Source organism: Amblyraja radiata, chromosome 32, assembly GCF_010909765.2.
Source record: "Amblyraja radiata isolate CabotCenter1 chromosome 32, sAmbRad1.1.pri, whole genome shotgun sequence".
Classification (NCBI taxonomy): Eukaryota; Metazoa; Chordata; class Chondrichthyes; order Rajiformes; family Rajidae; genus Amblyraja; species Amblyraja radiata.
Window position 1 is genome coordinate 20394978 of NC_045987.1, and position 15691 is coordinate 20410668.

The window sequence follows — 15691 nt, forward strand, 5'->3', positions numbered from 1 at the left end:
CTTCTGATTGTAATTGTAATAAATGGTGTAAACAAAAGATGCTACTAAAGCTGTTGAGAGTGCCCTAGGCTTAATCACCAGTAATGTTTATATGCCGAGGTACATCTGCCTAATGCAGTAATGAAAATATAAACTGACTTAAGTGTGGTATACAAGGATGTTGTATTTGACATCTCTGCAGGATATGAGTGTGACATCAAACTTCCTCTACTCTGCTTTAATAAGTCCCACAGGATAACCCTTTCACAGAATCCATCAATGGTGTAATACTGGACCGAAGCAAATCATTCAAGGACACAACCTCTGATAGTAATTTTTCAAAAGGTACTCTAGTGTGGTAACAAAATATTCCCTTTGGCCTCAGTTCTAGGCTGGCATCCATTAAAGACATTCTCTACTCAAGGTTCGACTGAAGAATCACCTCGATGAGGGTCTTAATGACAAGAGTTACGGTTGCTTTTTGGAGTTGTTCAATGGCACCACCCTACTTTGGCACTGCCTGAAGGTCCAAGACACTCATCTTTCAATAAGGGGGGGAGGAGCCATCTTGGTGAACGGCTGCTAGCCAGCAGCCGTCCGTTTTAAATTCGTTTTTTTAATAGTTTTTAGTGAGTCCTGTTTTTTGTTTGTAGGGGATATGGTCTTTTTAATGTGGGGGGTAGGTGTAACTTTATTTCTAGGTCCCTACCTGGTCGGTGTGGCAGCCTTTTCTCCGGGCTGCCCGTCGACCCGTCCTCGTGGCCTACCAGCGGGCTTGGAGCGCCGTTTCCTGGCGGGGACCACCCAGCACATCGGCCTCGGCGGCGGCCCAACGCTGGAGCACCACAGCGGAGCGGAGTGGAGCGGGCGATGCCTTGCCTGGGTCGCCGCGCTGGAGCGACGCGCTGGAGCTCTGGCGAGCTGGACCGCCGAGAGCAACATCTCCGGGCTGCGGGTCTGCGGAGCGGAGAGGCAGCGTGCGGAGAGGCGGCAGTGCGGAGAGGCGGCGCCGACTTTATCATCGGTAGCCTGGGAGCTCCAAACCGGCGCGGCCTTGTCGGCTTCGGCAGCCGCGGGCTCCAACCAGGAAGCGGCCGTTCCAGGTGGCCCAGCCGCCGAAAGGACTCTCCCGGCGCCGGGGCAAGACCACCCGGTGAGAACGGCCAGGGAACATCGGGCCTCCGTAGAGGCAATTGCGGTGGCCTCAATAGGCCTGACTTTGGGGTGAACATGGGGTGGGGACTGGACATTGTGCCTTCCCCCACAGTGCTATCCACTGTGGGGGGATGATTTTTTTGTCTAATTGTAATCCTGTAAGTCTGTGTCCAAGATGGCTGCCGTGAAGAGAGAGTGGACGCTGGCGCGCTTTGGCTGCCGCTGCTCTCTCTTCACACTGTGTTTTTGATTTTCTGTTTTTGGATTGAATTCTGTTTTTAATTTGTGTCTCTGTGATGTCTTTATTACTTATTTTATTCCGATTAAATGTTATTATTCCGATTACTATGTAAGGTGTCCTTGAGATGTCTGAAAGGCGCCCATTAAATAAAATTTATTATTATTATTATTTTTATCTTTCTCCCGCTAAAATATTTCCATCATTCTGATCGCCCATTATCCTTCACACCGTTGTTGCCCCCGTCCTCTCAGTAGCAGCTTCTCCAATATTAGCCCCCTTCAAATTAGCTGTCCAATGCATAACCCTATCAACTATCCCTTCCCACCCCATCCCAATCCCCAAGAAACTCAACTTCACGAGCATTTTAAAAGACCAGGACTAAACCATCTACAAATTTGTCAAGTCAAGTCAAATTTGTTAATATCCTGGGTTAGAAAATAGTTAATATCCTGGAAATGTATCTTTAAAACGGCTGTGAAGCTCGGCGGACATTAACATTACCGGTAGGTTATCTTTGGTTCTGAAAACTACTGCTTACGTTTTTTTTCTCCAAATGAGCCAATAAAATTCACCGGTCAGCACCGGCTACAACCTACGCGAACCTTCGACCTCCTGGCAACGCACTAGGACCTCCTGGCGACCCACCTACGGCACGACAATTCTTGCTACTCTCCATGGCGGCTTCAATCTAGTCGCCGCTAATTTTTCAACATGTTGAAAAATTCGCGGCGAACATAATGAGGCAGCAACTAGATCCCAGAATGCGGGAACTCCTCACGACCATGAAGGCGACTTCCCGGCAACCACCCGCAAACATGTGGCGACCATGTGTAGTCTCCTGCAGTGCCTAAAATGTCACCTAAGTGGGACAGGCCCATAAGGCAGCAACTCTACCGCTGCGCCACCATGCTGCCCGATTTAGTTTGTTATGAACCTGGTCTTTGAACACGGAGCAGGATAACAAAAGCTTTTGACATGCACACAATAATACGATCCATCAGATGGATACTCTGAAAACAGAGTCTCCATAGCTTATGCTACTTGGGCATTGTGACTTTCTTACTGGTAACATTTCACTAAATGCAATATATTTTCTCAAGTGATGTCTGCTAACAAATGGTATGAGCACTTCACCTAAAATTACTGCACTTCTGGGTCCCTTCTCGGGATTGCGTAACCCTGTGTACTTTCCTACTATCAGTTTCTTTTCAGGTTTCTCATTGCTCAGGAAGCACCTTGACCCTTGTGTCATAATCATAGAGTCACACAGCACAGAAACAAGCCCCTCGGCCCATCTTGCCCATGTCAACCTACATGTCCCATCTACACTAGTCCCACCTGCCTGCGTTTGCCCCGTATCCCTCAAAACGTATTCTATCCATATGCTAGAATACTGTAGGGGAACTCCATTATCATCTCACTCACATGTCAAATATCATGATCCGAAAGGATGATTCAAGCAATGTAAGGATCCTATGTCTCTGGACGTTTCCCTCCATGACCCCAATTGTAAAAACGCACAAGGAATGTAGACACCCTGATGTGTCAAGTTAGTGCCAGTGTGAACTCCTGAGAAGATCAATCTTTCACTAAAAAATCAAGCTGCTGCTGCTTCTTCAAGTCTTGGAGAAAAATAACTGACATCTAACTTCAACGTCTTCATTGGTTAAATTCTATCCTCTTTGAAGTTTTTTTTGGTAGATTTGGTGGTCAAATATTGATGGATGTTAACACTTCAGACTCAAGCTGTTACTTATTCATCACCGTAGCATGTAGTCGTGTCTGAAGAAGGGTTCCAACCTGAAAAGTCACCCATCTTTTTTCTTCAGAGATGTTGCCTGTCCCGCTGAGTTTCTCCAGCACTTTATGTCTATCTTCTGTTACTTGTTCACTTTCTGCTCCTATTTTCATAAACCATCAAGTTAATTCACCAGGGATCAGGCAGATACCTGTGATGTACAGGTCCTGGGCATTGTTGTTTCCCATCATAAAGGCGCGAAGTCACCTTGCATTATGATCTCTCATTCAAGCAGGCAATCCCTTCACGTGGCCCTTGCAGAAGTCCGAGCAGTTCATCTCGAGCTTCTAATCCTTCATTACAAACAGTGTGCAGAGATATAGAGTGAAAGGGAGCAGCCTTCCCGTCACTAGACTGCAGACACATGGAGGATGCTGCAATGGACAAATGCACCCAAATACACCAGAGTGTTTTAATTTTACAAACATGCTATAGAAACATAGAAACATAGAAAATAGGTGCAGGAGTAGGCCATTCGACCCTTCGAGCCTGCACCGCCATTCAATATGATCATGGCTGATCATCCAACTCAGTATCCCGTACCTGCCTTCTCTCCATACCCCCTGATCCCTTTAGCCACAAGGGCCACATGTAACTCCCTCTTAAATATAGCCAATGAACTGGCCTCAACTACCTTCTGTGGCAGAGAGTTCCAGAGATTCACCACTCTGTGTAAAAAATGTTATTCTCATCTCGGTCCTAAAGGATTTCCCCTTTATCCTTAAACTGTGACCCCTTGTCCTGGACTCCCCCAACATCGGGAACAATCTTCCTGCATCTAGCCTGTCCAACCCCTTAAGAATTTTGTACATTTCTATAAGATCCCCCCTCAATCTCCTAAATTCCAGCGAGTACAAACCGAGTCTATCCAGTCTTTCTTCACATGAAAGTCCTGACATCCCAGGAATCAGTCTGGTGAACCTTCTCTGTACTCCCTCTATGGCAAGAATGTCTTTCCTCAGATTTGGAGACCAAAACTGTACGCAATACTCCAGGTGTGGTCTCACCAAGACCCTGTACAACTGCAGTAGAACCTCCCTGCTCCAATCTCAAATCCAAATATATATTATGATTTACATTAATGTCATTTAATCGGCCATTGTTATTAAAATAGCACTGCTGAAAACCATGCTGGCAATAACAAGCATCATTGCGCAGTAGTCAGTGGCTCTGGTCGAACAGCTGCTGGCATTATTCTTTGTCTTACTTGGAAAGTGCCGTTCACTGTATCACTACTGACATGCCTTTTGAATAAGTACATTGGCAACTAAATGCTGATCAAATAATCTGTTTGATTTTAGGCACATTCTGTGAACTGATTGAGCAGCCTCTAATAAATCCTTTAAGCTGCCCAGTTAGATGTCCTGACACTGGCAAAATGTTTCTTTGAATAGACATAAATGCATAAAAGTAGCACAATCTTCCTCTAGTTGTCCTGTGATTGTTCAATGAATATGATAGTTACACACTATCATGTAGCTAGTTTATGCTCGCAAGGGACAAAATGCTCAGTGCAACCGGCGCGGCACGGTGGCACAGAGGTAGAGTTGCTGCCTTACAGCGCAAGAGACCTGGGTTCGATCCTCACTACGGGTGTTGTCTATACGGAGTTTGTACCTTCTCCCCGTGACCCCGTGGGTTTTCTTCTGCTGCTCCAGTTTCCTTACACATTCCAATGACGTACAGATTTGTAAGTTATTTGGCTTTGATATAAACTGTATAATTGTCCCTACGCGTAGGATAGTGCTAGTGGGCAGGGATCGCTGGTCTGCGCGGACTTGGAAGGCTGAAGGGCCTGTTGCTGCTCTGTATCTCTAATCTAAACTCAACTACGAACTTGAACTGGAGTGCAGGCCATCCCTCCGTTATCAACACCCACGTTACGCACACCCTTACATATCAATTAGCTCCCACCATAGTATTACATTCAAGTGGTAGTGAGAGGTACAATTATGACATTTAAAAGACATTTAGACATAGATAGGAAAAGTTTGGAGGTAATTGGGCATAACACAGGTAAGTGGGACTAGCTCGACAAAGCAACCTGGTTGGCATAGACGAGTAGGCCTGAATGCCCTGATTCTATGCCCTATGGACGTCCTTTATACAGGGCAGTGGAGAAACATCAACCTGCTAATGTAAAATGCAAAAAGAAGCTTGAAAAACTGTGAACCGCAAAAGTAAAAGTTAAAAAACAAAACTGATAAGCCTAGCTTGATGGATTATTAAAGTCACTAGTTTGTAACCTTCATGATTTCTCAGACAGGATCACGATCCCTGCATTAATCGCTTTTCCCGACAATCTGCAGTGACGACCAACTAACTCAGTCCCAATGCAGCCAAGCTGGGAGTCGAACCCTGCACCTTCCAGCTTGAGAAGAAAGGGCACTAATAATGGGCCACTGAGTTTCCCCTAGGTTTAATGGTAAATTGTGATCTCCATCTCCATCCCCAGAGCCTATCTCCTGAACAAAAGTTTACAACGGTAAGGAGGTATTTAATTTATTTGATTTTGAAGTCAAACTTGGACTTTGCCAATAAACCTGCAAAATTTATTATGAAATAAATTACACGTTATTCACGGGTGTGTATTTATGTTGTCAGGACATGCCATCCGTTGCTCTATGTAAACGCCCCGGTGTCTAATCCCAGGGGCTGGCCTACAGTATGGAGAACATGGGTCGCTGAAAGGATTAAGTTATATCTATTGAAACAGAACAGTTGTTACTGTATAATTACTTTGGCTGCCAAATTGTGGAGCTCATTGAGTGCACAATAAAGCCTATGGGGAGAATTTTTGTGAGCAATGTGTACTTTCATGTCTGTAAATGTCAAATTGTTTTTAGTGCAGTAAACCCGAAATGCTGTTAGCATTGCCGACGCTTCCTCAAAGCCGGACAATACTTCAAACAGATGGCGAGCGGGTTGCAAAATGAGGATCCTCTGTGCAGCACAATAACTAGTTACACTTCTCACATCTAGGTGCCACACGCAGCAATGATGCCGGCAATGTCACCTTTCAAACAAAACACTGAACAACCCAGACTCTGCCGCCGTGTATGCCACTCTCATTTATCCGCTGTAATTTTAAAGTCAGTGTTCTACATCAAAAAGGGACCTTTTCTTTAGTCGGACCTTTAAATAACACCCTAAATCTATTCTACCCTTTCTTGTAACATTAAATAAAATCTGAAAAGGCGTCAGAACATCGATCACAAAGTGATTGGAGAAAAATTGAGTTGTTTCCCTTTCTGGTCCAACTTTGTTTTAGATCAAAGTCGACTGTTATCTCCTCCTGAATTGACACACTTTACCACCTCTGTCATGTCTCTTTGATCTATTAATTAAGAGTACTCCAATAGCAGGTGGGCACTGACAGAGTGCAAAGCAAATTGAACACATTTTTTTTTCCTGGCAACCAAAACACAATTTAGCCCGCAATACCAATCCATTATTCAAGAATGAAATAGAATGGGTGGAAAGAAAGCAAAGCACAGGTACAAAGCAATGACAGCGCAGAATAAAGTAATCAATCATTTTCTCAAACAATGGTATAAATGGATTTTAAAAGAATTCAATCAGATTGCACAATTATATATTGCCAGAAAGACGTAGTCTTAACTTTAAGCAGAAAAGGATGATATGATGTGAAATGCAAAGGGTGCTGGTAAAAGACCGACCGTTTTCATGTAGCCTTGTCCTTATGCAGAAAAACAAAGCACTTTAATGAATAGATAACACTGACATAAAACAGAGAAATGAAGGGGAAGGGGGTAGCAGAGAGACAGAGATTGGAAAAATTGCAATATTAAATTTTGAGTTCAGTTATAAAAGTGCACAGAAATGAGAGGTAGGTCATGCTCACCACATCGTTAGGAAGGCTTTGAAGATCATCAAATGGTGTTTCCAGTGTATTGTTGTCCACGTTCAGTATCACTACATCTTCTAAAGCCATGTTCCTCACTTTCTGTTACGGAAAATGAAATTTTTAGTTTGAAAAGCATGTTCAGAAAAATATAATTTGACATCTAAATTAATTGATAATGAACAGGCATCACGGTGTCACAGCGGTAGTTGCTGCCTTACAGCGAATGCAGCGCCGGAGACCCGGGTTCGATCCTGACTACGGGTGCTGTCTGTACAGAGTTTGTACGTCCCCCCCCATCTGAGATCTTTGTTTTCCTCCCACACTCCAAAACACGTACAGGTATGTAGGTTAATTTGCTTGGTAAATGTAAAAATGTTCCCTAGTGGGTGTGGGATAGCGTTCATGTGTGGGGGATCGGTGATCTGCGCAGACCCGGTGGGCTGAAGGGCCTGTTTCCGCATTGTATCTCTAAACTAAATAAAAACTGAGCTGCTGTAAGCAGGGGATTAAAGCGAACTTGCAAAGAAAGCAGGCCAAATCACACCAGGTACAGTATACTTGGTCGATTTCAGAAAATGCTAAACCAGAAAATGCTACAGTCATTTATTTTGGCCAAACTGTATTTTGGAGAGAGATGTTTGAAATAAATCATAGTTGCACCCAAAGGATATTTTTTCAGAGTTTGTTGCAAACTGGAAGTTTTAAGCCCTTAAGAGTTTAATATAAACAGTTCATAGAAGCATAAAAGAAATGATCTAGGTATTTTTTTTACATGCTGTCATTTACTTGCCATTTTATAAGTAATGTCCATCCTAAGAAAGTTATTTCAATTAATAATGGAGAACAATTAAATTAACCAGTGCTTATACGAGCTGATCTAAGCTTGCATTAAATAACACACATAGAGTGCACAGCTAAAGTTCTGACACTAATGGATACCCATGCCCTCAATCTTACGAATGATATGCACCATGTAATCAAAATGTCCAGAGATTCATCTCACCAAATACTAAACATATTGTTTATTACATCTATAAATGTAGCTTACCAAGAATTTCAGACTTAATCAATAAGATCTGCTTCCCCAGTACAAACAGTGCTTTGAGTTTTTCAAAATGACACCATCATAGTTAAAATCCATGAACTTTTCAAACAAACTACAGGGGCCCTCCTTCACCAGCCTATTAAATAGAAGCAGTTAGTACTATTTGTCTTGATGACATGTCTTTTTTAAATCCTCACTCAGGTTAGGACCTTAGCACACTGCCACTTGCTATCATATTCCCAGAGTGTCTCAATACAATTCCACACAAATAAAAATATACAAAAGTGTTCTCTGAACCCTCAAACATAAGGTTCAAAATCTTCAAACAACACAGAAGCTAAATTACAATTCCTTAAACTGTCCTCCCCTCCCCTAATCAAATTACCGCAGACCAAGAATACAGCAAGTTATAAGTGTGTTACAATTACATTTAAATGCAGTTTTAACATTTAAAATTGAAGTTTAATTTAAATCATAGTCACCATTTTTTATCCTGAATACTTGTATTGATATTTTGACTTTGTAATGATATAAAGTGAATTGGGAGGAACATACCTTGTTTCTAAAAGTGGCAAACACTTTTATTTTAAACATACACCAGTACATCAATCTGGCTTCCAGAAGCAGGAAAAGCTTATGATGTAAAATTTTATGATTTCATGCCCCAGCAGCAGCCAGAAGGACTTAATGAAATCCTCTTCAGATTTACAATCTGAAGCAGCTATTCAACAGAAAGATATGGTTAGGCAGACATGTCCTCTGACCTTTAAACTCTTTGATCCCTGCTCAGCGTGTGAGCTGCTACCCCCTCCTGTGCATTTTCCACTTTCCTGCCAAACTGTTACCTAGAGTCCAACGCAGCACTGATCCTAAGCAGGTGATTTTAGGGTGTATTATTATAAGCAGCTGTAACAAACTGACTGTCAAAGATCTGAAACTAACTCTACGGACTTGAAGGATGTCCAAGACCTTTTCTGGTTATTACACCCGATGAGGTCCAGTTTTTGTTGGTTATTTTTTAAATTAAACACATCCTGCTGACTTCTGTATGACCAGAAGGAGCATTGCTGACTAATGATGTAAAACGGTGGCAGGTTTTACATTGTTGTATGCAAATGTTTTTGTTTATATGTGTCTATTCACTTTAAGAGATATTTATATATTAAAGAAAATTTATTACATATTTATTTACTTTTATACTTATTTACTCATCTTTAAGATGAGAGGGGCAATACATATATAACTACGGTTATATATAGTTGTGCAGTTACTATATTTAAATAGTTATATATATATTGTGTGTGTGTGTGTGTGTGTGTGTGTGTGTGTGTGTGTGTGTGTGTGTGTGTGTGTGTGTGTGTGTGTGTGTGTGTGTGTGTGTGTGTGTGTGTGTGTGTGTGTGTGTGTGTGTGTGCGTGCGTGCGTGCGTGTGTGTGTTTTTACAAGTGATCAACAAGTCACAAAAGACGAACAGAAGTCCCACATTATTATGGATTAGGAATGCCCAGGGCTACAAAGCAAACAAAAATACACAACTTCAAGACTTGGCAAAATGTCATGTATTATAACAAGATGCGTGTCTGGGATTTAATGTAGTGTGGTTGGTATTAAACTCTAGAACCCCTTTTCCAAAGCCAAATCATGTTAACTAAGTACCATTGTTTCAAATTTATTTTACTAATTTTACAACAGTTTGCACTTTCTGAACATTAATCTATCAGGGATATCAGTTCATTTATTTCCCATTCTCAAAATAGATTATCCTCTTTATTGATATGAGGAGGTTTTCACCTTATTCCAGAAAAGGGCAGCAAATCAATAAATGCGATGTGGTCGCATCAACATTTAAATGATAGGATATTCAATTTAGTGACACAAGTACCCATTCAGTGATATTCAGTTGAAAAGTTGAAATGGGTACAAGTAATATAATGCACATTGTTGACACAAAGACCCAGCTCAAGAGGCAACTCAAATACTATTTATTGTATTGGATGCAAATGTAGATGGGTTGGTGAGAAGCTAGCTGGTGACACCAAAATTGGAGCTTCAGATAGTAAGGAATGCTGTCAGAAGATACAGTGGGATATAAATCAGCTGCAGAAAATGGACTGAGAAATAGGAGACGGAGTTTAACGATACGATACAATAAAACTTTATTCATCCCCGGAGGGAAACTCGAGCAAGCGTGAGGTGTTTTACTTTGGGAGATTGAATGTAAGGAGACAGTATACAGTTAATGGCAAGAACCTTAACAGCATTGAGGATCTTGGAATCCAAGTTCATTGTTCACTGAAGGTGGCAGCACAAGTTATAGGGTGGTAAAGAAGGAGTAAGGTATGCTTGCCTTCATTGCTAGGGTCATTGTATATAAGTTAGGATCAAGAGAGAGTTAGATTTAGTTCTTAGGGCTAAGGGAATCAAGGGATATGGGGAAAAAGCTGGAACGGGGTACTGATTTTGGATGATCAGCCATGGTCATATTGTATGGCAGTGCTGGTTCGAAGGGCCGAATGGCCTACTCCTGCCCCTATTTTCTATGTTTCTATGTGATGATGAAGCTCTCTACAGGCCTTTGTTTAGGACAGATTTGAAGTATTGAGAGGGTGCAGAGAAGGTTTACCAGAATGCTGTCCTCCTCTAGGGGCGCTCCTCTACCTACAGCCTGTCTGTTATTTCTATCTTTTTTTTTATTTTCAGTTAGTCTAAAGTCTGTTTTAGGGGGAAACTTTTACTTTTCTATGTGGGGGAGGGGGGCAGGGTAAGGGGGAAACCGTTTCCCAGTCTCTTCCTGGCGGGGACGCGACTATTTCTCCGAGTCGCGTCCTCGCCCCCCACCTCGCGGCCTACCAGCTGGATCGGAGCGGCCTTTCCTGCCGGGGACCGGGAACCGGACCAGGGCTGCTACAGCGGCGGCGCAGCGCTGGAGTCACCACGGAGCGGGCGATGCCTACCTGGGTCGCCGTTTGGAGCTCCGGAGCGTTGAGCCGCTGCTCCAACATCGTGGAGCTCTGGTGCGGAGAGCTTCCAACGCGGGCGGCGCTGAACAACATCGTGGAGTCCTGGGGCGCCTTGCAGAGGGTCTCCAGCAGCAGTATCCACCCGGCGCGGCCTGCGGACTTTGGGAGCCGCCGACTCCGGTAGGAGGGGGCCGACTCTGGTGTCCACGTCGCTGAGGACGTCCCGCAGCCCCGACGTCGGACTTACAACACCCCAGCGAGCGGTCCTGAACATCGGGCCGCCCGTAGCGGCAACTGCGGAGGGCACGGGGAGACTCTGACCACGGGGAACAGTGGAGGAAGAGACTGACTTTGGTGCCTTCCCACACAGTGGGAAACTTTGATTCTGCTGTGTGGGGATGTTTTATGTCAAACCCTATAGTGTGTTGTGTCCCTTTTTTTATTGTATGGCTGTATGGGAATTTCATTTCACTGTGCCATCTGGCACATGTGATGAATAGATCTATCTTGTATCTTGTATCTTGAAGTAGAGGGTTTCAACTACAGGTGGAGATTAGATAGACTTGGATTGTTTGCTCTGGAACATCAGAAATTGAGGGAAGACTTGATAGAAGCATAAATTGGGTAGGCAGTCATAACCCTTTTTCTCCAGGGTGGAAATGTCCAACACTAGAGGGCATAGCTGTAAGGTGAGAGGGAGAAAGTTCAATGGAGAAGTGCAAGACAAGAGATTTTACACAGAGTATTGGAGTCCTGGAACGCATTGCCAGGGGTGGTGGTGGAGGCAGAAACGATACTAGCATTAAGAGGCTTTTAGATAGGCCCACAGAAGTGCAGGGAATAGAAGGATATGGGAATAGAGGGATATAGAGGGATAGAGGGACATGCACAGTCAGGTGAGATCAGTTTAACTTTGCATCATATTCGGCACAATCATTGTGGGACAAAGAGCCTGTTCCTATGCTGTACTGTTCTATGTTCTATTTATTTATTTAACATAAACAGTTGAAGATTGGCAGAAAATACATGAAATACACAAGTCTAGAGGATTTCATAAGTATCATTTGCTTAGGAGACTCATATGTTTAATGTACATATTTATTGCACGCACTACTGAGGATGTAGATTTAGCCATAAATCTGATTTGTATTCAATATTAATTAGATTAAGTTGTAAATGTACATTACTATTCAGGGCCTACTATAATATATTTTTAATAGTCAATGACGTCTTTTAAAATTATTTTATAGGTTAGAAAATCTGCAAAACTATAAAGAAGACAAACTAGGTGATGATATGAGACCCAGAACACTGTCACTTTAGAATTACTGTAATAATCTTCAACAATACATCATCTGAACTCCAATGCCATAAAACAGATGGTTGTTTGAATCTTGAAATGGTGTCATCGGAACAAATTTATGAGAAACTGTAAATTAAGCCTTATGTTATATGTATTCTTAATGCCTTAATAAAATATGGCATAATGTAGGAATTCATTTGTGAATAAACTTACTCCCGTTGAACCTGAAGCTTCACAAGATTATAATTGAACAATTATGATTTAATGCCTGAGTAGCTCGCTCTGACTATAAAATTTCAGCTATTTAGTAACTAATGAACTGGCTGGTGTAACAATACAAATTCAGAATGTTATATAAATATTGCAAGTTCATATTGGAATTGCTTTAACAAATCCCTTAATTTGAAAAGACATATTTATGAACCCATCTTTCAAGTTTATCTTTTTAAAGAATGCTCTTCATCCCCATAAGTTCAAATCCATAAGGCAGCCTAACTACAATACTAATAACGGGAATGTGTCCTGATGGTATGCTTGCCTTCATTGCTAAGGGCATTGAATATAAGAGTTAGGATGTCATGATGCAGCTCCATAGGTCTTTGTTTAGAACAGATTTGGAGTATTGCATGCAGTTCTGGTTACGCCGTTACAGGAAAGATGTGGATCTTAGGAAAAACATTTATAACTCAATGGTGATGCTTAAAAATATATCTACAAGGGAAGAAAAAGGAAAGGGTTTTATATACTGTATATGCACGTGACTTTCAAGACTTTTCAAAGTACTTCACAGGAAATTAATTAGTTTTGAAAATATGGAAACTATTGGAATATAGGAAACATGTCTACCATTCACACAGACAATGGTGAGTAAATAATTTTGGCAGCACTGACTGAGGGATAAATATATGGCAGTAGAATGAGGATAATACCTCCTTTTTCTGAAGTGATGCAACATACCCTCCCGTGGCCACCAGCGAGAGCCACACAGTTCAGTGTCAAACTGTGCAGTCCATCCTCAGTGCTGCACTAAATATAGCCCTGAATTTTCTGCTCCTGTCTATGGAGTCTTTGGGATGGCACTGTGTCGCAGCGAGAGAGTTGCTACCTTACATCGCCAGAGACCCGGGTTCGATCCTGACCACGAGTGCTGTCTGTACAGAGTTTGACCCACATTGGTTTTCCCTGCGTGCTCCGTTTTCCTCCCACGCTCCAAAAATGTAAAGGTTTGTAGGTTAATTAGCTTCAGTAAAATTGTAAATTGTCTCCAGTGTGTACGAGGAGATCGCTGGTCGGCGTGGACTCAGTGGGACAAAGGGCCTGTTTCCGTGCAGTACCTCTAAAGTCTAAAGTAAGGAGTGGGATTGAAAGGAGTGCAGCCAATGGAAACCTAAGCAGAGAGCGATGAGAACTGAAAAATCTGTGCAATGTTGCAAAGATGTCAACCCTGCAAGATCCACATATGGTCATAAACTAGGCAGAATGCTGCCACTAGTGACAATGAGCATCATTGGAGACGTATCAGATAGTTTTCATGCACCAATTATGCATTAACTGCACCCAAGAAAGTGATCACACTTTCACAGTTCACACACCATCTGACCAAGATCTTACCTGCCAATCGGCAAAATATATCAATTAATGCCCTGGGTAAGATCTCCAGTTGTAATATCTAATTACTTTCATCTTACATTTGAATCAATAAACAGTTAACATCTGCTTGCAAAAACATTGGTTTAACTACTGTAGTGTACAGAGTTTAGTTTAGAGATTGTTGCGGAAACAAGCCTTTCAGCCCATTGAGCCGACCAGCGATCCCCGGACACTAGCACTATCCTACACACTAGGGACAATTTACAATCTTTACCAGAGCCAATTAACCTACAAACCTGAATGTCTTTGGAGTGTCGGAGCACCCGGATAAAACCCCTTGCAGTCATGGGGAGAACGTACAAACTCCATACAGGCAGGCCCTGTAGTCAGGATCGAACCAGGGTCTCTTGCACTGTAAGGCAGCAACTCTACCGCTGCGCCCCCCTGCAGCCCCTCAACAATTGTAATTCATCCAATTTCCTGAACAGGCAAATGTTGAGGATGTTGGCTGGCAGGTGAGGCTGCTGTCATAGTTTGAGCAGAGTATTTTCATGGACAGTGTTGTGCATGTTTTATTGCAATATTCTTCCTGGCACTATGTTGGGGACGAATATCTTGGACAAACATCATCCCACTTGTACTTCAACAGACATACTCTCAAAATAAATGCAGCTTTTTGTATCAAACCTTCCATTCCCAGCCACAGTCTTAGCCCATTCATCTTCAATATATTCAGGCCTCTCATATCCTATGATAAACTGAAACATTAATCCCTTCTCAACGAATTTACTAAAATTCAATCCGCGGCCAAGTTAGAAAATCTTGTGGAGGCGTGGTGTGAGTTCATCAGCTGCAAGTTTAACTTCCCTCAGTATTTAACATTAAAAACAAATTTCTCATGGTTGCCACATGCTGATTATTCCGAAACAGATCTGTGCTGACACAACCTATGAACAATTAACGAGTTGATGTTCACAGATGATAAGAGACCTCTGCCTCTGTTCTTAAAACCTTAACTGAAGAAAACTGAAGAAACGTAAACACAAGAAACGGGAGATAATGGAATCTTGAGCAAAATACAAAGTACTGGGGGAACTCAGTGGGTCAAGCAGCATCTGGGGAGGGAATGGTCAGGACAAATGTACAGATTGATAGGAGTAGGGGGGAGGGGGCGGGAAGAAAGCTAGAAAAGAATGGTGAGGGTGGGGCAAAGCCTGCCAAGTGATAGGTGGATTATAGGTTGACGCGGGGGTTAATTGGCAGATAGGTGGAGGAAGAGACAAAGACTAGAAGTGAACAGGAGCCAAAAGGATGTCAGATAAGGAGAGAAAAGTAAAATATAATGCCCGAGGGAGGGATATGGGCGGAAGGGGATGGGGGGGGGGGAGGGAGGAGAAAGTGCGGGATAAAAGGGAAATGGGGAACTCGGGAATAGGGGATGACTACAAAGGAAGGGAAAGGACAAGGGTGACTGGGTGGTGGCAGGGAAGTTGTTAGATGGTGGGAAAAATGGAGGAAAGGGAATTAAGGAAATAGCATGGAAATGTTATTGCCATGCAAATAACCTTGTACATTTCCTTTCACTAACCTGGACATCAGATTGATAGATCAGTGGGAGAGTAAATGATCAGTGAAAACTCAGGGCCAGAAGTTAAATGTTTAGATCCTGCCTTAAGATTATCTTCAATTACATCACAGTACACAGTCTCCTCATTTACATGTGTGCTATCCTTGCACGTTTAAAAGGACATG

General features: G+C 42.6%; 1 protein-coding gene across 6 annotated transcripts in view; it reads right to left on the reverse strand.

The window, feature by feature from the left end:
- The window catches only part of dennd1a (DENN domain containing 1A), a 492710-nt gene that overhangs the window by 170373 nt on the left and 306646 nt on the right, over positions 1–15691 (reverse strand). For all 6 annotated transcript variants that reach the window (XM_033048631.1, XM_033048628.1, XM_033048627.1 and 3 more), the window contains one exon: positions 7039–7140. In XM_033048631.1, coding sequence (XP_032904522.1) covers positions 7039–7140 — 102 coding nt within the window. The remainder of the gene's footprint in view (positions 1–7038; positions 7141–15691) is intronic.